The 24,448-nt window shown below is 38.3% G+C and overlaps 1 protein-coding gene across 1 annotated transcript in view; it reads right to left on the reverse strand.

The window, feature by feature from the left end:
• LOC124794855 (ras-related and estrogen-regulated growth inhibitor) overlaps positions 1-24,448 on the reverse strand; it is a 390,394-nt gene that overhangs the window by 35,759 nt on the left and 330,187 nt on the right. The window contains exon 3 of the mRNA XM_047258521.1: positions 19,376-19,432. Within this exon, the coding sequence (XP_047114477.1) occupies positions 19,376-19,432 (57 nt within the window). The remainder of the gene's footprint in view (positions 1-19,375; positions 19,433-24,448) is intronic.

A 24,448-nucleotide genomic window follows, 5' to 3' on the forward strand; every position in this document is an offset into this window, starting at 1 on the left:
TTTCTCTTGATGACAACATTCTCCCAAGTAATTCCTGCCTGGAGATCCAAATTGGAGACTATTTTATATCCAAAATATTTTACCCAAGAGGATGCATCATCATTTAATCATACAGTGGGGCTGCATTACACCAGGAAAAATTATGGCTGTAGTTTCCCCTTTCTATCAGTATGAGCACAGCAAGCTATTTTGGTTGAGGTTATGAGGCCAGATCAGTCAGTTATCCAGACTGTTATCCCTGCAAGTACTGCAGAGTATGTGACCCTATTCAGGAACCATACATTTGTCTGGCCTCTCAACAGATATGTTCCTGTTGTGGTTGCACCTGCAGTGCTTCTATCTGTTAATCACTGAGGCACGCAAGCCACCCCAATAACAACAAAGTCCTGGAGATTGGAATGTGGGATTAGTCCAGAGTCTTTTGCAAATAGAGAGATCATTGTAGCACCTTTTTCAATTAAAGGCCACATATTAAGTGCATGCACATTATGTGTGTTTAACGTAGTGGTTTCCATTGCCTTTTGCATCCTACTGTCATTGATAACTGCTGATTCTCCCACTTTTTAGGGGTAGTTCCTACCCCAAGTACAAGAGAGTGCCCTAAACCTCTGTCCACACCTCTGTCCTCTTGGGCAAGGCTGTTGGCAGAATGAGGGTGGCTTCTTATGCTGGAAATGTTCGGCTACCTTTGCTGTTGAGCTTTATTCAAGATTTGAGCAGTGGCAGGGTTTGAACCCAGCTGCCCAGGACGTTTTGATTACTGGTCAAAGATGCAAGTGCTAGACCACAGATGGATTTGTACATTAATTACATTTTAATATTAAGATTTAGTAAATGAAAGACATAATACTTAACATTCTACTGGACATTGTAAAACAGAAAGCAATAAAATGACAAATTTTTCTTGCATTATTTTATTTTTATATTGCAGAAAGAAGAAGTAGTAGTAGTAGTATTGAAGGGTCTAAAAAGGATTACTGGGATATGTTTAGTTTCAATATTAGAATATATAAAACAGCAATGGTCAGTACTTTTGTTAATCTGATTCGTATGTGCACTGATGTCCCATACATTGCTCTTCAGGGGCTATGAATGTAGTATTTCTCTATGGTTATTGTTTAATGATGGCTTAGATTAAATGATTTTATTCATAGCTGTTATTTTCGCAGCAACTTTAGTATGTATTTCAAAATAATATTCAGTAAACAGTTGCACAGTTATTTTTATTTTGCTTTACTGGCTTCAACAGATTAAACTGTCTTCAGAAGCCTACATAATTTGGGATATTATAAATCATTAGTACTTGGTCATACATTTATGTGAAGTTTATGAAGTGTGTTACAAAGCTTACTTAACATTAGTTTAGCAGATGTCAAGATCTTCTTTACAGATGCGTAATGCCATGACATGTCCAGAAAGTCACATATTGTATCATACAAGGGCTATCCATAAACTAACAGACATTTTGGTCCATTGCAGGGTGGCAAGGCTAAGGCCACCATCTTGGTGCCATAACATTTCTACACTCAGTATACATCCGGTGGTAGCAGTATGTGGCCTGTGTCTCTGTTTTCTGTAACGTTTTAAAATGTATGCTGCAATAGAAACTCCTACCACTCGTGAGGTGCATTCTGTGTTTAGGTTTTTGTTGGCAAAAAACTGCAAACTAATTGAAGTTTATTGTGACCTTTGTGATGTGTACAAGAAAGGAATAATGAGTGAAAGCCGAGTGAGGCAACAGTGCATTGATTTTAGAAATGGCCAGAACGATCTTCATGATGAGGACTACAGTGGTGGGCCTAGCCTACAGAAATCAATAACAAAATTCATAAAAATCATCATTTCACAATTATGAAACTTTTGCAACATTTTCCCCAAATTTCATGGAGTTTTGTGCATGAAATTGTGGCAGAGAAGCTTGGTTACCACAAATTTTGTGCTGGGTTGGTTCCCAAACTACTCCTAATGGAAGACCACAAAACAGAGACTGGTTTCACCACTAAAAAAAATAAATGTCATGTGACTAGGGCCTCCCATCAGGTAGATGATTCGCTGGGTGCAAGTCTTTTGATTTGATGCCACTTCGGCAACTTGCACATCAATGGGGATGAAATTATGATGATTAGGACAACACAACACCCAGTCTCTGAGTGGAGAAAATCTCCGACCTAGCTGGGAATCGAACCCGGGCCCTTAGGATTGACATTCTGTCGCGCTGACCACTCAGCTACCGGGGGCGAAAGGTTGCACCAATGACCTTCCTCAAAGATTATGAGAAATTTTTTTAAAAGTTATTGATCCTATTGTAACTGCGGATGAGACTTGGGTGAAGCATGTCAGTTGTGAAACAGAAAGGCAGTTGATGGAACGAGGACATACAAATTCTCTCAAGGAGCAAAGGAAGTGTTTGCGAATGCTGTCAGCAAGAAAGATCATGGCTACTGTGTTTTGGGACTCCAAGGGAGTGATTCTTGTTGATTTCCATGAATGTGGCACAACAATTAACTCAGAGAGATATTGTCAAATACTGACAAAGTTAAGGCAGGTGATACAAAGCAAGCATCAGGGAAAACTTCGTGCAGAAGTTTTGTTTTTTTTATGACATCACACATCTACTCACAGCTAATTGTACCCGAGGGCTTGTGCACGGTGTTGGATGAGAGGTGTGTGAACATCCACCATACAGCCTAGATTTGGTGCCAAATGGCTACCACCTCTTCCCAGCAATGAAGATATGGCTCACTACGCAATGCTTTGATACTGGCACCGAACTGCATGTCAGTATAAAACGTTGGTTGCTATCACAAACAGTAGTTGCATTCTTCCAGTTTTTGGAAATAATCATCTTTTTGAAAAATTTGATAAATAATTTTGATCATGACTTGATAAGAAGTCTTAACTGGTAAGGATACCATTTTCATAACCTGAGGCTGACGTAAATAATTAAAAGATAGTTTGCTAAAATATTAAAGCTTTTGGACAAAGCCCTTCTGCAGTAGAAAACACTGGTGTTCACCTGAGCACAATTCACACACACACATGGTCGCCAGCTAAGGACGCTAAAGACTCCTCTGTAGGATGAGTGACAGTCTATCCTTTCCATACATTGTTATTTCTTTCTGGAGTTTCCAGTGCTTAAGAAATTGTTTCTGTTTCATCTTTTGAACTAAACAATCACCAAAATAAATCTTGGAGTGCTTGTACATTTATCTATCTGTTGGTAATTACTATGTCTTATGGCACCTTAATTGATGAAATGTAATGTCTGTTCACTATGAATTTCTATTTTGTTTTCTTCATACTTGTATTATTTTTTTAATATTCCTAATAAATTAATTTTCATATATATTCTCATATTCTTTTGAATACAGTCATGTTTAGTTTTATTTAATTCAGCTTGTTCTGTTGTGTTTCTTTCATTGTTTTCTTGGATGAGTCACACTATGCAGATTCAGACAAGCAATAATGAACTGTTAACACCAGAAGTAAACAATTATTGTCGTGCACTATGTGAGACTGTGTGTAAAATTCCATGGGGTCCAGGTGGATGACAAGGTAAAGTGGAATCAGCATGTATATAAAATAATCAAGAAGCTCAGTTCAGTGTGTTATACCTTTAGAACAATGATTCTGAACCTCTCTTAGGCCAACTCCTTCTCAGTGAAGAAACCTAACTATCCACAGTGGGGGTAGATACTTATTACAAAATGTACTTCCCACACGTCACTCCTCTCCATTACAGCACTTGCTCAACCTGCACACTGCAATGCCATTTCAAATCAACTGGGTTAAAATGCTTGCACCATACTTACTGTCTGTTAATCACATGTTTGCTGCACTCCTTTTTTTAGATGTTCAGTATTTGTTACATATATGTCTCACTTTTATATCAGCCAGGTATGGACAAAACACTACATGTCTGTGTAGTGGGTGGACTATGTGAGGAACCTATAACCTCCATCTCATTAGTGCTACTAATTGAGAAAAAGTAATTATTGATAACTTATAGATCAATATTAGAGTTTTACAAAATTGTGATAATAGTAACGATCTTTTGAAAATAATTTACTTTTGTGACTGAAGGGGAATCAAATCATTTAGTTTTTACCTCTCAGAAATTTCATTTTACCCCTCAGGTTGTAATTACACCCCCCTCCCCCCCCCCCCCCCCCCCAGGCTGGGAACCGCTGCTTTAAAAGTCTCTCTCACAATGTTAACCTAAAGACAAGAGTATTGGCTTATTTTGTACATTTTCTCTCCCTCTTGTCTCATGGAATTCTATTTTGAGGTAGTACATCTAAAGTAAGTAAAATATTAATTCAACAGAAGCAAGCAGTAAGAATATTGTGTGAAGTAGATAACTATACATCTTGCAGACGACTTTTCAGGGATTTTGGAATCCTAATAAATTTACTCCTTAATGGTTTTTATCACTGATAATAAAAATCAGTTTAAGGGGAACTGTGAGTTATGCAGTCACAATACAAAATACAAAATAATTTTTATGTTGATTTTGCCTCCATATCTAGGGTTAAATCATCTGGTGGATATATACTCAGTAATCCCCTATCTAACATAGAGTAAGAAATTGAAAATTCTGATCATTTTAAAAGAAAATTGAAAACATATTTTAACTAACATTCCTTCTTCAAACTATCTGAATATCTAGATTCAGAGATTGAAAAGTCCTGTTAGCTACATGGCAGGTAGCATTGTTAATTGTGAAGTTGCAGAACAAATACTAATGTACTAATACTAGGACTCATTTCCTTTGAAACATATCTGCATCTATACTCTGCAAACCTCCATGAGGTACATGGCATAGGGCATGTCCCATTGTACCAGTTATTAGGGTTTCTTCCTATTCCATTCACATCATTGTAATAAAGCAATATTAAGCTACAAAATAACAGATAAACAGAACCTATGGACTTGTAGTATAAACGAGGAGGCAGTTCCTTTTTCTAAGTGCCAGCTTTCTACCTAATATGCTTGATTAAATTAGGCTGTCATAAGAATGGGCAGCATTAAGCAGTACAGTAATAGTTTGTTGTTAACACGCAGTAAGTTTCAGTAAGTTTCTGTGATTCATCTGTATTTTGTTAATGTGTAAAATGGATGTTTGACCATCAGCTGCTTTTATTTTAAACCCGAATATCAACCAGTTTCAGTCGCAGTCTGTCTTCATGGATAAGGGTTAAAATGGTTTAAGCCACCATATTACATTTGTCATTAATTAAATAATACATAGAGCATGTAATGAATATCAATGTACGACACTGGACTTTTACAAGCAAATGTACTAATACTAAGAGTACACAGAGCAGTCTTGAAGAGAAGATCAGGACTATATTTAATACTAAGTGTACACAGAACAGTACTATACTTATAGTCCTGATCTTCTTTTTAGTACTACTCTGTTTACAATTAGTATTAGTATGTTTGCTTCTAAAAATCCTGTGTTATATATTAATATTCATGACATGTTCTATACATTATTTAAATAATGACAAATGTGGTGGCTCAAACTATTTTAACCCTTATCTGTGAAGATGGTCCATGACTGAAATCGGTTGATATTTTGGATTAAAATAAAATCATCTGATGGTCAAACATGCATTTTATACAGTACTTGACAGCTGTTGATAGTCACCTTCCAAAAATAGTTTGTTAATATCTACCCTTACTAATTCCACACCCCTGAAGATTCCACCTCCTTGATGTGACCTGCAGAACATGATGAATGAATCAATCTCTCACCTTCTCTTTAATTGTTGCCTACATTAAATTTTTATTTTCTTTTGCTTCTTTCATTGATATTAAAAGAACTTTTGTTACAAAAGCACCCCTTTTTTCTATACCTCTATAATCTTCATTTTAGAAGATGCTGAATTAGTTGTTTAATTTAGTCTACCTCATTGTTAAATAATTTCTTGTAATATACATATTGATTTCCTGCCTCATAAATTTGTTTATTCTAGCTTTGTTTCCATTTTTACTCTTAACCTTACAGTTATGTGATCAATTGCAATGGGAAAAGTGTAGGTCTGCCACATCCAGTACCTTTGCATTATTAATATAATGTAACCAGTTTGATTTTTATGTCGATTGATTCTAGCCAAATTTATTTTCTATTTATTTTCGTCTGGAATAATGTGCTACTGACAAATGTATTGCTGCCTTTCACAAGTTCTATTGACATATGGTCTATGTCATTTCTGGAATATCCAGAGTTTCATTCTTTGAGTTTTGTTCCATTTTCACATTGAAATTCACTGCAGTGGGATTTGCCATTATTTATGAGCTGCTATGAGTCTTTGTAGGAGGATATGAGAATGTAGGTGCTCATCTTGAAATTTTATTTGTTTATTTTTGAAACAAGTTTTGTTATTCTGGTAGAGTGTGCTTAAATATCTGTAATATTTGAAATGTATTTTCAGTTGTGAATATGGACGAAGATCAGCTTCATAATGGAGTGACAACAATGAAAATTTGTGCCAGACGGGGAATCAGACCTGGATTTCTCGCTTATTGGGAGTGGGCACCTTACCATTAGGCTATCCTTGCATGACTGTTGGCCAGACCCAAACCTTTATACATGCTTGTCTGAAGCAACATTGCATTGTAATTTGGAATAACACAGACTCTGCAATATCGTATTTATCCACCAACAGCAGGCAACTTTCAAGTAGAAAGTCTGCCCTGTACAAGAATATACTTAATCTATGTACAAGTACAGGTTGTACACATATTGTTGATGACATAAGAAGGTTTTGGCCTGACCACGAGTTGTACTCGGACACACAATGGGAAATAGCAATAAGCAGGAAATCTGGGTTCGAGTCCTCGTCTGGCACAAATTTTCATTGTCATCATTCCTTTGTACAGCTGATGGTTGACGATGTTCATAACTGTGAATGTATTTAATGTATTTCATAATGGCTGTTGTTGCCACATTGCATCATAATATCATATCTATAATATAGTTTTAAATTTCATTGCTTACAAAAAAGTATACTTTGATTGCTTCTTGTTTTTTTCCTACCTTTTTGATAACCCTAACTGATCTTATTTAGTGCCCTTTCCAACTCTACTAACATATCTTTGGATTATAGAGTTATGCAATTTATTGGCCCAAAATAAAGACTAATGGAAGTATTTATTTCCAGTATCCATGTGATTTTCTATACAACCAAACGTTGTGTAGTAATGTGCGGGCACAGAAGCATCTGTGTACACCTCATGGACCAAAGCTATTGCCTGAGTTTCATCAATCTAGTCACTACTCCCAGTATTCTTTCACCATGACTATAGAGCGTCCAACAATCCTATTAATGGTACTGTATATAGTGCGCCAAGGCCTAAAGAGTTTTGTGAGACATTTGAACAGCCCTAAACCTTTGCAGAACTATGTGCACAGCAGTTTCAGTCCAGACTTGTGTGCTTCTGAATCTCAGAAATTGTAATCAACATGATTAGTCTCCTCACTGATGACCTCAGTAGAACTGTCAAGTCTCCAGTCCATACTGCCATTATTAATAGTCAGTCTGTCTGTCTTTATGTCAACTATAATGCATTTAGTCAAGAGGGCTGATGACGATTTGCCGCCTCATGTTGTCTTCAGTGTGGGTTGGTGAGTAAACCTCTCATATTTATTCCCATAAAGTGATCCGTTAAGTTGGTTACTTTATGAGTACTAATAGCTGGACATTGTGAATGAGTGGGTTGTATAATGGGATTTAGTTGTGTGTGTGTGTGTGTGTGTGTGTGTGTGTGTGTGTGTGTGTGTGTGTGTTTTGCTGCCTCATGTTGTCTTCAGTGTGGGTTGGTGAGTAAACCACTCATATTTATTCCCATAAAGTGATCCGTTAAGTTGGTTACTTTATGAGTACTAATAGCTGGACATTGTGAATGAGTGGGTTGTATAATGGGATTTAGTTGTGTGTGTGTGTGTGTGTGTGTGTTTTGCCGCCTCATGTTGTCTTCAGTGTGGGTTGGTGAGTAAACCACTCATATTTATTCCCATAAAGTGATCCGTTAAGTTGGTTACTTTATGAGTACTAATAGCTGGACATTGTGAATGAGTGGGTTGTATAATGGGATTTAGTTTTGTGTGTGTGTGTGTGTGTGTGTGTGTGTGTGTGTGTGTGTGTGTGTGTGTGTGTGTGTGTGTGTGTAAGCCATACTAAGATGGACTGAAGGCCCCCTTCCATACCCAGTCAAAGTCATGTTTAGACTAGATTAGATTAGATTAGATCAGATGTACTCTTTTTTCCAATTGATCCATAGTGAGGAGATCTTCTGGGATGTGGAGCATGTCAAAAAATGAAAATACACACTAAATATTTACATAATAAGAACAGATATGCTAATGTGCCATGAATAATTGGTAAAAAAAGATCTTATGGTTATTGACATTTAAAAGAAAGGATATAAAACTTGTCATCAAATATTAAATGTTCAATACACTTAGATGCATTTGATAATTCTTAGGGTATTGTAGCCATGCAAAAAAAAAAGGTCACTTACTTGCAATGGCTGCAATACTGCTTAAGATTTGCACAGAAGTCAGATTTTATGCAATATTCATATTATGTGATATTATTAAAACATACATGAATCAGTTGGTTCTGGCAAGAAATTCATCAGTGGAACAGAAGGAACAGGCCACCAATAAACCCTTGGACTCTTCTCAAACTGAACTTTATTATTAGGTAAACTTATTGTCTCTGCTGGCACGTTATTGAAAATGTATATTGCTAAATAATGGACACCTTTTTGAACCAAAGTAAGTGACTTTAAATCTTTGTGAAAGTTATTCTTATTTCTATTATTGATCCCATGAACTGAGCTGTTGGTTTTAAAAAAGATGTATTTTCAATGACAAATTTCATTAAGGAATAAATATGTTGGGAAGCAGTAGTTAGTATCCCCAGTTCCTTGAACAGCCCTCTGCTGGATGTTCTGGAGTTCACACCATAAATGATTCATATTAATCTTTCCTGGGCTCAGAAAACTTTAGCTTTGCCTGATGAGTTCCCTAGAAAATAATCCCGTATGACAATATGGAATGAAAGTAAGTATAGTACACTAGCTTTTTAGTTTTATATCACCTATGTCCCAAAGCATTCACATAGCAAATAGGCATTTGTTTAGGTGATTCAACAGTTCTATGGGATGCTTCTCCCAGCTAGTAGACTGATCAGTATATTATAGTAAGTTAGGGGATCATTTATAGTTTAAATTAATAAAAATAAGACAGATATGAATCTCAATGATCATGTCCTGTTAGTTTCGGTGACTGTTGTACTCACAAAGATGAGGCTTTTATTACTAGATAAATACCACTTCAGCTCTTATATACTAATTATAGTGCTTCAGCTTAGGAAATAATCTTTCAAGCACTGTTAGCATTTTGGCCTCCTACAGTTGACAGTCAAGCCAATGGGATCTTGTAAAAATATTTGTGTTTCATTTTGGTAAGTTGCTTTAGTTCTCAAAGGCCTCTCATGTTTCTTCTTGAAAATATGTGGATTCCTATTGAGATAGTAAAGCAGCCTGCTAATACGAATTGCGAAGGTAGTTACAGTCACCCATCATCTTGGCTGCCAACAGGAGATAGTCCATATGTCGACAGTGTTCTGTATTGTAGTGTGCAATGACAATGCAACAGGACATGATGTGCAAATTGGAACATGGCCCGTCTCAAAATACTAGGACTAACTGCATAGTCTGTCAAAGGCTGGGAACTGGGGCAATTATGTACTTTACTTTGAGTGGTGAATGTAATGTACTCTGTATAAGTCACTATAGCATGTCAGTGATTGCTAGCATGAACAGTGCAGTTGTTGTTTTTGTCTACTGCAGAATGTTTGTTTTGCATTTCATTAACCTGATGAAGATACATGTCAGTGTAGAGAAGTTGTCCACAATATTCTCAATATGCAGCCAAGCCTTCACTATGAAGCACAAGAAATCATTGTGGCAAATAAATCTAAGCCTGCACACACCATGGAAAGGAAACTAGGAAAAAAAGATTTTTCATTCCTGATATTGCCTCTGTACCACTTCAGTTTAAATACAGTCAAAATGATTTGTAGAATATTGAACAAAAAAAAAAAAAAAAGGTAATCATAGGAGACATGAAAGAGTGTGCATATAATAAAAGTATGGAAAAGGAACATTGGTGTTAAGAGATTTTAATGGAGCAGGGACCAACGATACTGAAATTGGTCCATGCATGATAGTGCATGGTACCAATACGTTCCAGAAAGCCTCGTGTGAAAATGTGATTTTTTGGGGAGGTCATAACTTGGTTTCTCTTGCTCACAGTCCTATTTTGGATAGCCCATGGCCTACTGGGAGAACATACATACTGTAGCAATCCTACAGTATGTGATCAAAATTTAAACATTACATACTTCCTCCATCCTCCAGTCCTGGGAAATTGGGCAGATCGGTAGGTTCTTTTGATTAGATTAGATTAATACTTGTTCCATAGATCACGAATACACCATTTTGTAATGGTGTGGAATATGTCAGGTTAATAAAAGGTGTCTATACAAGATATTACATTACACAAAATATTACGACACTTAATATTTTTTTTTTTTTTTGGGGGGGGGGGGGGGGGGGGAACTGGCGAAATTACCCACTTACTACATCCAAAAATTCATCTAATGAGTAGAAGGAGTTGCCATTAAGAAATTCTTTTAATTTTCTTTTAAATGCTATTTGGCTATCTGTCAGACTTTTGATGCTATTAGGTAAGTGACCAAAGACTTTTGTGGCAGCATAATTTACCCCCTTCTGAGCCAAAGTTAGATTTAACCTTGAGTAGTGGAGATCATCCTTTCTTCTAGTGTTGTAGTCATGTACACTGCTAGTACTTTTGAATTCGTTCGGATTGTTAATAACAAATTTCATAAGTGAATATATATATATTGTGAGGCTACAGTGAAGATCTCTAGCTCTTTAAATAAGTGTCTGCAGGATGATCTTGGATGAGCTCCAGCAATTATTCTGATTACACGCTTTTGTGCAATGAACACTCTTTTACTCAATGATGAGTTACCCCAGAATATGCAATCTAATCTAATCTAATCTTGTCAATCCTCATTCTTTCTTCTTCACCAAAAATCTATCTGTCAGATTTATTGGATGGAAGATATTTATTTATTTATTTATTAATATGAATTCACTGGTAGCATTTATCTTGTGGTGCTATTAGGTAAGTGACCAAAGACTTTTGTGGCAGCATCTGCATGTGAACCTTTTTGCACTTTTTTGGGCTGAAAGAGATAGCACAGAGACAGTGATGGTGGAAGAGAGAGGATACAGTGTCAATGGGAGAGAAAAAGAGAGGAGATAGCGATGGAGGAGAGAGAGAAACTGGCAGTGAAAGAGAAAGGGAGAAGAAGATAATAGCAGTGAGACTAAGGAAACAGGAGATAGTGGTGGTCAATGAGAGACAGTGGCAATGAAAGAGAAAAGAGAGATGAGTGGAGATAGTAAAAGTGGGAATGAAAGAGAGAGGAAGCAGGAGAAATGAAAAAGAGAGATGAGAGGAAGACCATACACAGGTTAGGTGCATCTGGACCGCCCCCCCCCCCCCCTCCCTTTTCTAATGGTGAATGGTGAACTGAAACATGAAAACATTTACGCACTTTCCCCCATCCCTTATACATGCTTGCTAAGGTTTCTTGGTCTAGGGGCCAAAACCCTGATGATATAAATATCATTCCTGAGGACATGTGTGGAGAGGAGACAATGGTGACTGAAGAGAAAGGCTGTAAGTGAGAAAGAAAGAGACATAGGAAATGGGAGAGAAAAGGAATGGCACAAAGATAATGGCAGTGGGACAGAGAGTCAGTGAAAGTGGCAGAGAAGGAGACATTGGTAAGGAAGAGTGAGAGAAAGGGTTGAAGACAGTGAGAGACAGACATATGTAAACACTGGGAATGAGTGGGAGATACTGAATATAAAGGATTTAGAATGTTCTCTGTTAAAAGAGCGTGAACATGTCTGCATACCAAAGTTTTTGATGAGGAAGGAGGAGTGAGGATTTAGGCGGATAGTTCCACATTTTCCTGTCAGAGTGTTTCAAAGGGGATCATATTTGCCTCTTTTGTGCTCTGATAGGAGCATTTTTCAGCTGGTACCGTTTGTACTTGAAATTATTGATGAAGAAAGTGACCAGGACACTGATATTGTTATATCTCGGAAATAGAAAGGAAGCTGTACTGATATACCTACAGAATTACTGATATAACTAATGAAACTACAGTTTTGACCCTTTAATTACAGAATTTGACTGCTTACACTACTGAATAGGTAGTATAATCAATAAATAATACGTTACTTCTTTAGCTTCCTAATCACTTTAGATGAGTGTAGGGTGTATTGTTGTGACTCCAAAACAAAAAAGTGAAGCAAGAAGTAGAAAAATTTATTCTTATGACTTTTATGCATAATAAATGTTTGCTTGTATTATGCTAGTGTCAATAGTATTGTGAAACAGTATATACCTGCAGTCTCTCATTTCTCAATGGTGGCGCAGTATCTTTGTCAACAAACACTAGTGTCCTTGCTCACAAAAGGCAAGTGGTTGGGTTTCAGTCATGGTTTGGCATAAGTTTAATCCATCAGAGCTACTTTATTTCATTGTATGGTGGGAAGTCAAATAAGAATGAGACAGATGGGAAAAAGTAAGAAAACTGTTTATTATTTCAGAAGTAATCACTGTTAATACATTTGTCCCACTGCAAGACAATATGGTCAATGCTTTCATTGAAACATGTTTGTGGTCGCTAATAGAATCATAATTGTACCCAGGCATGCACCTCTTTGTCCAAAGCATGTCAGCACACACAAATGTCTCTCTTCAGGGCTCCATAAATCCAGAAATTGCATCAGTAGAAGCTGGGACTGTATGGAGGATGTGTACGGGCTTCCCCGCCAGCCCTCTGCCGCATACTCAGAAACAACCTCTGCAACTTGTGGACAGGCATTTTGTTGGCAGGCTGTTTCAAGTATGACACATAAGTTTTCTGGAAATCCCTTACACATCCTTCATACAGCCCCAATCTTCCCAATTTTAATACTTTTGGAGTCCTGAGAAAAGATGTTCATGGTCATCAGTTCACTTCAGATGAAGAGATATACACACCTGTGTGCTATCAAGGTTCCACAGGAAACTGCAAACATTTTTCCATGAAGGCACTTACCATCTTGCCATCTTGCATCTCAGTGGGACAAATGTACTAGCAATTATGGTGATTTCTTTGAAATAGTAAATACACTCCTGGAAATTGAAATAAGAACACCGTGAATTCATTGTCCCAGGAAGGGGAAACTTTATTGACACATTCCTGGGGTCAGATACATCACATGATCACACTGACAGAACCACAGGCACATAGACACAGGCAACAGAGCATGCACAATGTCGGCACTAGTACAGTGTATATCCACCTTTCGCAGCAATGCAGGCTGCTATTCTCCCATGGAGACAATCGTAGAGATGCTGGATGTAGTCCTGTGGAACGGCTTGCCATGCCATTTCCACCTGGCACCTCAGTTGGACCAGCGTTCGTGCTGGACGTGCAGGCCGCGTGAGACGACGCTTCATCCAGTCCCAAACATGCTCAATGGGGGACAGATCCGGAGATCTTGCTGGCCAGGGTAGTTGACTTACACCTTCCAGAGCACGTTGGGTGGCGCGGGATACATGCGGACGTGCATTGTCCTGTTGGAACAGCAAGTTCCCTTGCCGGTCTAGGAATGGTAGAACGATGGGTTCGATGACGGTTTGGATGTACCGTGCACTATTCAGTGTCCCCTCGACGATCACCAGTGGTGTACGGCCAGTGTAGGAGATCGCTCCCCACACCATGATGCCGGGTGTTGGCCCTGTGTGCCTCAGTCGTATGCAGTCCTGATTGTGGTGCTCACCTGCACGGCGCCAAACACGCATACGACCATCATTGGCACCAAGGCAGAAGCGACTCTCATCGCTGAAGACGACACGTCTCCATTCGTCCCTCCATTCACGCCTGTCGCGACACCACTGGAGGCGGGCTGCACGATGTTGGGGCGTGAGCGGAAGATGGCCTAACGGTGTGCGGGACCGTAGCCCAGCTTCATGGAGATGGTTGCGAATGGTCCTCGCCGATACCCCAGGAGCAACAGTGTCCCTAATTTGCTGGGAAGTGGCGGTGCGGTCCCCTACGGCACTGCGTAGGATCCTACGGTCTTGGCGTGCATCCGTGTGTCACTGCGGTCCGGTTCCAGGTCGACGGGCACATGCACCTTCCGCCGACCACTGGCGACAACATCGATGTACTGTGGAGACCTCACGCCCCACATGTTGAGCAATTCGGCGGTACGTCCACCCGGCCTCCCGCGTGCCCGCTATACGCCCTCGCTCAAAGTCCGTCAACTGCACATACGGTTCACGTCCACACTGTCGCGGCATGCTACCAGTGTTAAAGACTGCGATGGAGCTCCGTATGCCACGGCAAACTGGCTGACACTGACGGCGGCGGTGCACAAATGCTGCGCAGCTAGCGCCATTCGACGGCCAACACCGCGGTTCCTGGTGTGTCCGCTGTGCCGTGCGTGTGATCATTGCTTGTACAGCCCTCTCGCAGTGTCCGGAGCAAGTATGGTGGGTCTGACACACCGGTGTCAATGTGTTCTTTTTTCCATTTCCAGGAGTGTAGTTTACTTACTTTTTCCCATCTGTCTCATTTTCATTTGACTGCCTTTTATACATTCTTCTGCAGAATAAAGCTTTCTTGCTTCTGGATTCAGACACTACACAGGGGCCAAGTGCAGGTCCAAGTTTTTTGTATTTGTTTCTGACAATTTTGGCACAGAGAAGTTCAGGCATACTGAAATTTTGAGTCAGGAAATGAGATTCATTGCAAAGTCTCAATTTACCAAACACTGCTCAGCTGAAAATCTAGGAATTACATTTACAAACTAATGATGACATACATAATATTTTGAGGAAGGCAAACCAAAGAATGCATTTTACTGGCAGAACACTTAGAAGATGCAACACATCTACTAAAGGCAGTGCCTACACTGCTAGAGTCTTATATCCTTACCAGATAGTATTGATGGAGGACATTGAAGATGCGCAAAGAAGGGTATCTCATATTGTGTTATTGGGAAATAGGGAGCAAGCATCATGGACATGATAAGTGACTTGGGGTGTCAGTCATTAAAACTAAGACATTTTTCATTGCAGTGAGATCTTTTCATAAAATCTCAGTCACCAACATTCTCCTGGATGCAAAAATATTTTGTTGATACCAACCTACATAGGGATAAATGATAATCATAATAAAATAAGAGAAATCAGAGCTTGTATGGAAATATCTAAGTGTTTATTTTTCCCAAATGGTGCTAGGGGATGGAACAACAGAGAAGTAGTCTCAAAGTGGTTCAATGAACCCTCTGCCAGGCACTTACGTGTGAACGACAGAGTAGTCATGTAACTGTAGACGTAGATGAAAGCAAGTATTTGGTTCAAATCTCATCTCATCTAATCTTAATAAGTCAAGAAGGTTTCTTGACATATATTATCAGAACATAATGGGTAATGTGTATAATTAAAATATAGTGCAAGTAAGTGTTGTAGGTTAAAAAAATGCATGTATACGCAAACATTTCATGTCATTCTCCTAGCTGTAGATTTGTAGGACTTAACTTTCTTCTCTGAAGTACCTGTTGATGAGAATGTAATTTTTGCTATAACTCATTTTCCTTATATTTTCGTGTGAATAAGACATGGAAATGAAACTACCATTCACCTAGGTGAATGTGGGAGAGTTCTTGAGAACTACACTTATGATGTGCAGTCTTACATCTGAGGTTAGTTAAAGTTAAGTAAAATAATTTGCACTTACAGTAGAACTTCCCTAACCCGACCGTGGATGGTCCAACTCACTGCTTAGTCCAACCATCCCATTTCCGGTGTTTGTTTATCTGCACGGGCCGCTGCTACAGTTAAGACTGTCTGCAATATAGATCAGTAGACAGTTGACCAATGCTAGGTGCGACAGTTGGATCACTTTTCATATGAAATAACTTGTTGGTAACTCGATCTATAAGTGTTGTTGTGCACGCATTTGTTTTATAAAGTAGTGACGGTATTCTTCTTATATATTAAAGTGCGTAAAACTAAATTAGGAGACTATCTAAATGCTTTCTTTACTGGATGTTGAGCCCAGTGCCATAAGCAAGTGGATCATTACAACATGTTGACTGCACAATGGTAGCAGAATTAACTGACTAACTCATTGATGCTGTAACTCGAAAAGCTGATGAGAACGAGAACCATGATGACAACAACGAAGATTAGCATGGATGTCTGCATGTGGTACTCAAGCCATAGCTTTATTATCTTCATTGCTGTCATCATCGTTCTTGTTCTCATCAGCTGTTCGAGTTACTGCTTTAGTGAGTTCATCGTCAGTTAATTCTGCTACCGTTTACAGATTTTTTTTCGTCCTGCTTAAGAGAAGACACATTTTTACCATTACTGTAATAGGGTGTGAACAGATGTTAAACTTACACTCGCAGTATCTTACTGCACGATACAGACGTATTTTACAGTACAGGCACTACTGCAGATTACACTATCGTGCAAGATTTTTTTTAGTGTTTGAACATTTCCTTTTTGTTTTGTTACTGTTTTAACATGGAACAGTTTTTGAGACTGCATTTCCAGTTGAACAACAAGGTTATGCTGCATTGTATTGTGAAGTTATGGGTCAATAAAAGTGTTCCTCTGATAATCCGACCTTTTTTTACATTCCGACCTAGCTCCCGGTCCCACAGGGGGCAGACTAGCGAGGTTCTACTGTATGTACATGATCAATACAGCATAAAAAACTAAGTAATGTAAGAGCATATTTCACAGTCTTTTGCAGTATCATCATGCCAAAACTGAATGTTACTTCTTGAATTGTAAGGATCTAGTCTTTGTTTTGCTTCCCAGGCATGAAACCATATAAAATAAGGAATTCCATTTTGAAGAGAGAAGACTACTGTAGCTGTAATTCCTTTACATATAGCCATGACCAGTTTCACAGCATTTTAGCTGCATCATTAAGTGCAATAAAATCAAGTCATGAAAAAAGAGAATGGGCTTACCCAGCATTCATAATTAGCAAATTTTCTTTAAGTAGCGGATGTCAAAAATTAAATAACATAGACAACATCTGTGAAACCATGAGTAACAGTATCTGGTGAGCTAACAGAGTCTCCATTTGCTGAACTGGTAATCAAAGCACAGACCTCATATGATCATCTGGACAATAATGTAAAAATGAGCAGCTAACAGTGACCCACTTGCCAGCAGCAAGTGCCTACATGGGATTGTGTATTAATCAAGAATCAAGAATTTTATTCACCATAGATCATTTTACAATGATATTGGCTTCACCATACAGGATGTACTAGTACATACAGAATAATAAAATAAACAAGTGTCAGTACACTATAGAATACATTTCAAGCATGGCAGTGTACCAAATTACATCAGGATAGCTTCTAAAAGTTGATGCAATAAGCTATACTATAATCTAATATAATATTCTATCACATTGTTTATTGTATACACTATGTAATTGCACATGATTAACCACAGCACACAATAATATGTTTAACTACAGACAACTTTTAAATACTAATATCCTCCTCAGGCATCTCAAAGAATTCTTTAATGTCATAGAGCAGATGATCTGTAAGCCAGCTGTACCACTTAATTTAAAAAAAAAAAAAAAAAAAAAGATATCCGTAGACTGAACATGAATTGGCAGTTTATTGAACATTTTGAGTGGGTTAACTTTGTGGGAATTTCCTGTTCTTGCTTATCTGTGCCACAGTATGTCTAAATTGCCCTTAGCCCTAGTGTCGTGTTCATGTATTTACCCTCTGGCAATAAATTCTGAAATGTTATTTTTAATGTAGAGTACAGACACATAGATGTATAAATTTATAATTGTGAGTATTCTGAGTCTGGAAAAAAGAGGACGACAGTGCTCCATATGACTTTTTTTACATATTATGTGTAAAACTTTTTTTTGTAATTTCAAGATGTTCTTGATGTGAGGGGAGTGCCCCCATATAATCAGACCATATGAAATATGTGACTGGAATAACCCAAAGTATGTCACCCCAAGGTACTCTAAGCTCACTACCTCCCTCAGTTTCAAGATAAGGTATGCCACCTGAGATATTTTTTCACATACGTGATTGACATGTTCCTCCCAATAGAGTTTAGAGTCAATGTGAATACCTAAAAAGACTTATTTCCTGCTTCATTTGATGTTCCCATTAAAAGTTGTTGGGCTTTATCCACATTCTCCTGTTACTCCATTTCTTTTTCTACCACTTTTACAATAATAAAACAGGACCAACACAGTTCATCACAATACACTGAAACTGTCACATTTCAAATACTCTTTCATCATTACTTTCACATTTATTTCTGGAACTACCCAACTAGTGACCTACTCCCAACACCATCTGAAGTACGAGCTTCAAAATCTGAGTGCTAATGATTTGTGGAGATTTGTAATGGAATGATCACTTAAGCTCAGTTGTAGGTAAATCAAGTGCCAGACTTTGGTACCCTTGTAGGAAACTGGGGAACTGCAACCTGTCTACAAAGGCAATTCCATAGAAAACATGGTTCTTTCTAGAATATTGCTCAAGTGTGTGACTCTTATGAAATGGAGCTGATGGGGGATACTGAATGTATACAAAGAAGTACTGCATGACTGGTCACAAGTTTGAGTCACAGGAGAGTGTCACAGGTATTCTGGAAAACCAGAACTGGCAAAACTGTTAGATAGAAGCCAAGTACCTCACAAAACCCTACTTTCTAAGTTAAAGAATGAGCATTAAGTAAGGAATCTGGGAATGTACTATGGTCCCCCACATGTCACTCCCTTGGGAACCGCGAAGACAAGATTAGACTAATTACAGTACTGATGGGGGCTTTAAAGTAGTCACTCTTCTCTGTGCTACATGAGTGAATGAAACGACCTTCTGCACTTCATAGTGGTTACCAAATTATGAAAGTAGGTGTAGATGTTGCTGCAGAGATGACTCTTGTTTATGCCACTGAAATTTCTACTTGAAATATTTTTGAAAAACTGACTTCAAAACAGGAACTGAAGTAAAGAAAGAGAACTTCATCCACATTAAAAGTGATATAGATATGTTTTCTGAATTATGAACAAATATAACTTTTTGGATAGTGTTTGAATATGCTTTTGGCAGAGAGTTCATTAAAGGAAAAGAGAGATTTATGTTGCAATAATTAGTAACAAAATGAAAAAAGAGTAACACTCACCTGTTTGGTGATCATATTCTCCTATGTAACGTCTGGTGATGAAGCGTACAGACAGTGCTAAAACAGAAGAAATAAACCAGCACAGTTGTTATACTGCAACTGAAATACTTCAGTGTAGGGTACTCTGCATAATTCTTGTCTAAGGCTGCTATCCTATTTTAAGGAGATAAATACAGGGTGACACAAAAAGAATGCATGGATTTCAAGCTAGTATAACAGGCTCTATTTTGATCACATACAAAATGAATTCACATCACTATATTTGGTAATGTATCCAATCTATGTAGTTTTATGTTCTTCATGTTTTAAAGATAATGTGAGGCAGATAGCAGCCTTCTTTGTGAATACACATTAAATGCCTTTCTTTGAAGTTTGCAATTACTTTCGTCAATATGTCATGTGAAACAGCAGCAGTTTCTTGACATATTGAAACCTTCAGGTCATTGAGTGTATGAGGTTTGTTGCAGTACACTTTACGTTTTAGGTAACCCCATAAGAAAAAGTCACAAACAGACAAATCTGGTGAGCATGCTGGGCAGTGGACATTACCAAAATGTGAAATCACATGTTGGGGAAACATTTATCGAACAACTTCCATCGAATCATTAGCCGTGTGAGGTGTGGCTCCATCTTGTTAGAATCACATGTCTTCTATGTTTATCCCTATAGTGTCCAGTTGTGGCTGCACGAAATTGCATAGCAGTGCAGCATAATGCACAGCATTCACTGTTACACTAACACCGCCTTGTTCAAAAAAAATAAAGCCCAACAATTACCACTTTAGATTCACCACACCACACTGTCACTTTTGCTCTGTGCAGTGGTTTTTTATGCATTTCTTGTGGGTTGTCTACTGCCCAATAGCAACAGTTTTGTTTGTTTACATAACCATCTAAGTGAAAGTGGGTCTCATCATTCATCATCAACACAACATCATCAGCAGCAAGAACATCAAGCATTATCTCACAAAACTGTGTCCGTTCACTATAATCAAGGATGTGAATCTTCTGCACAATCATAATTTTGTAAGAATGAAAATGTAACGCATTCTTCAGGAACTGCGGCAGCGAGCGACGAGACAAGCCATAAGTGGAGTATGTCACCCGGTGGAGCAGTGAGGACTTTGAAGAACAGATGCCCTTACTCTAGCAATATTTTCCTGTGTTCACACTGTGTGAGAATGACCAGGCAATATCTGCTTCATGACTGACCCAGTTGTGTGAAAGGAGGCAACCCAATGCAATATTGTGTTGCAATCAGATAGTGAACCATTTTGCGGAACATTGAAGTTTGTACGGAAAAGCCATTGGACTGTGATCACAGAGTGATTACTTTTGGAGAAATGTCTAACAGCAAAAATGCAATGATACACAGTCTACTGCACCATTGCAACTTAAACTGGATGCTCTAGCCTACAAAACAGTAGGTCCCTCATCCCGCCATTCCACTCCCACCACTGATACTATAGCAAGACAAATCCATGTTTTCTTTTTGCACCACCCTCTATGAGTTTTGTGCTCTGATGTTGTTCCATTTATTAATTCATTGTTATTCTTGTACACAGGCATTTCTCCTCAGAAACTATCGAAACATTACTGTGAGTCTAATGGTTTTTTTTTCTCTGATTCATTTATCCAGACATGTTTCATCTTACTTATTCTAAAAAGGAAATAGGGGCCTAAAATGTTGTTAGGAAGAGAGAAAGTAGACTACTTGTTAGATGATAACATGTGATAAATATATGTAATGTTATAGATTTCAGGACCTGCTTGGTAAACCTTTTGTAGGTGCCAGAAAGTATAATTACCACCAATTGTGTTTCTTGACTGTGTACATAGTAATATGTCTTCTGTGCACTCCTAGCACCTGGTTGAAATTTGCTGCACCATCTGTAGTTGACAGTGAAAGGTAGCTTTTAACTGTCAAGAAATGTTTCTTGTGTCTTCCAGAGGCTGTGTGAAGTGTACATACCACCAAATAACATTGTTTTAAAGGCTATTGGGCTGTATGCTTACCACCAAAGTAATTTTTCTGTGAGTCATGGGAAGTATATTTACCACTAAATTAATATTTCTTTTTGTGGACATCAGGAAGCATGCTTACCATTAGCATAATTCTTTTAATGTAGTCATGAAAATATGTCTTCCTGCCTGCCATCTTGAAAAGAACATTGTACCAAGTGTGTAAAAACTGCTACAACGATCATTTACTGTTCATTGTGATATCACTACTGTTGTCACTTATGAAGTAGGAACACACTGCTTTGTTTCTACAATACAAACCTCTTTGGTAATATTGAGCAAATACTGTTGTGACTTGCTGCACATTGATATAATGGAAGGAACTAGCAGAAATTGGCAAACTTTTAAATCTGCAATATGGCAAGGGGCTTCTACAGATGTTTAGTGTCATCAAAGGAATTTTGAAACTGTGTAATGGCAACCACTTAACAGCTCACACCAGGCATTGGTAAGAATAATTACCACGGTAGTTCTAGTCGTAAGTCTCAAAAATGAAACTATCAAAAATTAAATATAGTCAGTCAATTTCTATTCTGGAATAATATGAACAAAGACAGTATTACAAAAATGGGAAATTGCTACTCAACACATATTGTAAATGTTGGTCAGAGACAGGCACAACAAAAAGAATGATGTAAACAAAAATTAAATTTGCTGAGTCACTGCAGATATGTGCCTACAAAAGAGTTAAAGGATGTGGGAGATGTTGCTTGGGACCAAATATTGAGGGAAAGGTTTTAGGCCATTCATAGAGCAACATAAATAGTGCAGTAACAGTAACACACATGGTTTGAAAACTATGGAAATGATAGGTGCTATACAGAGCAGTCAATGAGTCAGAAGCAGAGAAAAGGAGACTGAGTAATTCAAATAGGTTTTTTTTCAGTTTTCCATGAAGTGAAGTGCTTTCAAGTTCATTGTGTGGTGAGCTAGCTTTTACTGCTGGACCCATGCACTTAAGTTCAGGGTCTAGACTCAGCAACACTTATTGATCAAACACTTGACTATATAATAATACATTTATTGACAATTGTTGGTACAGTAAAAAACCTTGCAGAGGTACTGTCGGAAAGATTCACATGCCATGACTGCATGACTGTGGTAAATATGACCAAGAAGGGTGCATACTCATTGGTCAAGTGTGTAATAAGGTCTTGTGGCTGCAAAGAGACAATGGACACAAGTTCAGCCGAATGTGCAAATTACCTTTCGTCTTGTGGCACAGCATTTAATTTGTGGACATAACGGGATGGAGCAAACAGTCAGCATCTGTTCATGTCCATAAATGCAAGGGTGAATGACTCTCTTGTGCACTAAACTCCACCACACATTCATTTTAGGGGACTCCCTAATGTGATCTAAGGCAACATGTGGAATTTCAGAACTCCACATTCTCACACTGTGAATTTTAATTTTATCTTGTATGTGGAAAGTAGCCTCATTTGAAAAACAAATTTGTTGAAGATATTCATTCCTATGTCAATTTGTGTCAATATTTCAGTCAAAAAAGATGCTCAACAAGTTCTATAACCGGGTTGTAATGCATGTCTTATGTGGACCTTATAACTGTATGCATGCAAATGCAGTTTGTTGTTTAGAATTCTTCACAATGTGCTGCTAGGGATCCCTAATTCACAATATACATGTTGAGTAGATTTGGAAGGGCTATGTAGAATGCTTGTTGCACAGCTCTGACATGTTGTTCATTGGCTGAAGGCCAGTCTGTTCACAAAAGATCCAACATGCTGCCAATCTGTTTAAACTTCAAGTATCATGCAACAATACTCCTGTCAGATGCTTCTCTTCTGTGTTGTCGTCAAAAATTTCATTGCACAATAAATGGAGATTTTGTCTCTCTTTACCACAAAGAACATTGCACCTTCTTCTTGCAGCGCTCTCTACTCAGCTTCTATCTGCAACAAAGATATGCAAACGAACTTGGCGATTTATCCTTTCATTTGTCACTAACCACAAAGTTGTAAGTTCTACAGTTATTGTAAAATAAATGTTGATAATTGTACAAAGACTTTAGGCCCACCCTGTATTTTACAGGAAAATACAGAGGTTGAAATTTAATGCTTCCATACGCAGCAATATCAGCAAGTAGTTGTTGTGTTCCTACTATTATTTTATTTTGTCAGTATGAAACAGAAAAAGTTCCTTAGAAGCTGACATAAACCAGATAAAACTAGTTTTTCTTCTCCTCATGTACTTTCCTTATTAGATCAATTATGGCCTGTATGGAACATACTTTTCTCAGTCTGCCAGGATATCTTTTCTATTTTGGTTTGAAGCTCTTTATCTGGCTTGGTAGTCGCTCTGGATGCTTTTTGTAGATGTTGTTTCCATTAATTTTTGTTTCAATTTTTCCTTCTTGGGGGACCACAATTATGCAGAATTTATTGAAAGAAATTTCTGACATTTGACTGTAAATTACTGTTCAGCGGCAGCAGACTGTGGCGTGTCAGACTTCCAAGTTCCATCGCCTTACATAGCAGTCATCACAACCACGTGGACATACTGTGTTTAATTTCCCACATAAACAATGGAGTGATGCTGCAATATCAGTGCTGGAAAAGGGACCAAATTTTGCCCCCACTCCAAACACCTTGCCTATCAAGGATTTTATCAGTGCTGTTGAGCAAGGTGTCTCGAAACTGCCGAGTGAGACTGCTGAAGACATGAGGCAAGAAGCTTGCAGGGCCATAACCAGGATGCCCACACTGAAGCAGAACATCAACACTGAGGAAAGGAAAGCTCTACATTCCTTAAGAGAAACACAGAAATAGTGATTTTACCTGCTGACAAGGGAAACCCCACTGTTCTTTTGCCTGCAACATCTTACTTTGGCAAGATGACAGATTTACTGGAGAACTCAGTGTATCACTGTCTCCAGAAGGATCCAACTGATGCAGTACAATGGAAGACTTCTGTGCTTAGCAGTACAATGGAAGACTTCTGTGCTCCTCAAATCCAGCCAGTTCCCTGAACATCTTAAACAGAGCTTAAGAGTACAGCTGCCAGTTCCACCATGGCTGTATCGGCTGCTTAA

The sequence above is a fragment of the Schistocerca piceifrons genome, chromosome 4 (assembly GCF_021461385.2).
Source record: "Schistocerca piceifrons isolate TAMUIC-IGC-003096 chromosome 4, iqSchPice1.1, whole genome shotgun sequence".
NCBI classification, from domain to species: Eukaryota; Metazoa; Arthropoda; class Insecta; order Orthoptera; family Acrididae; genus Schistocerca; species Schistocerca piceifrons.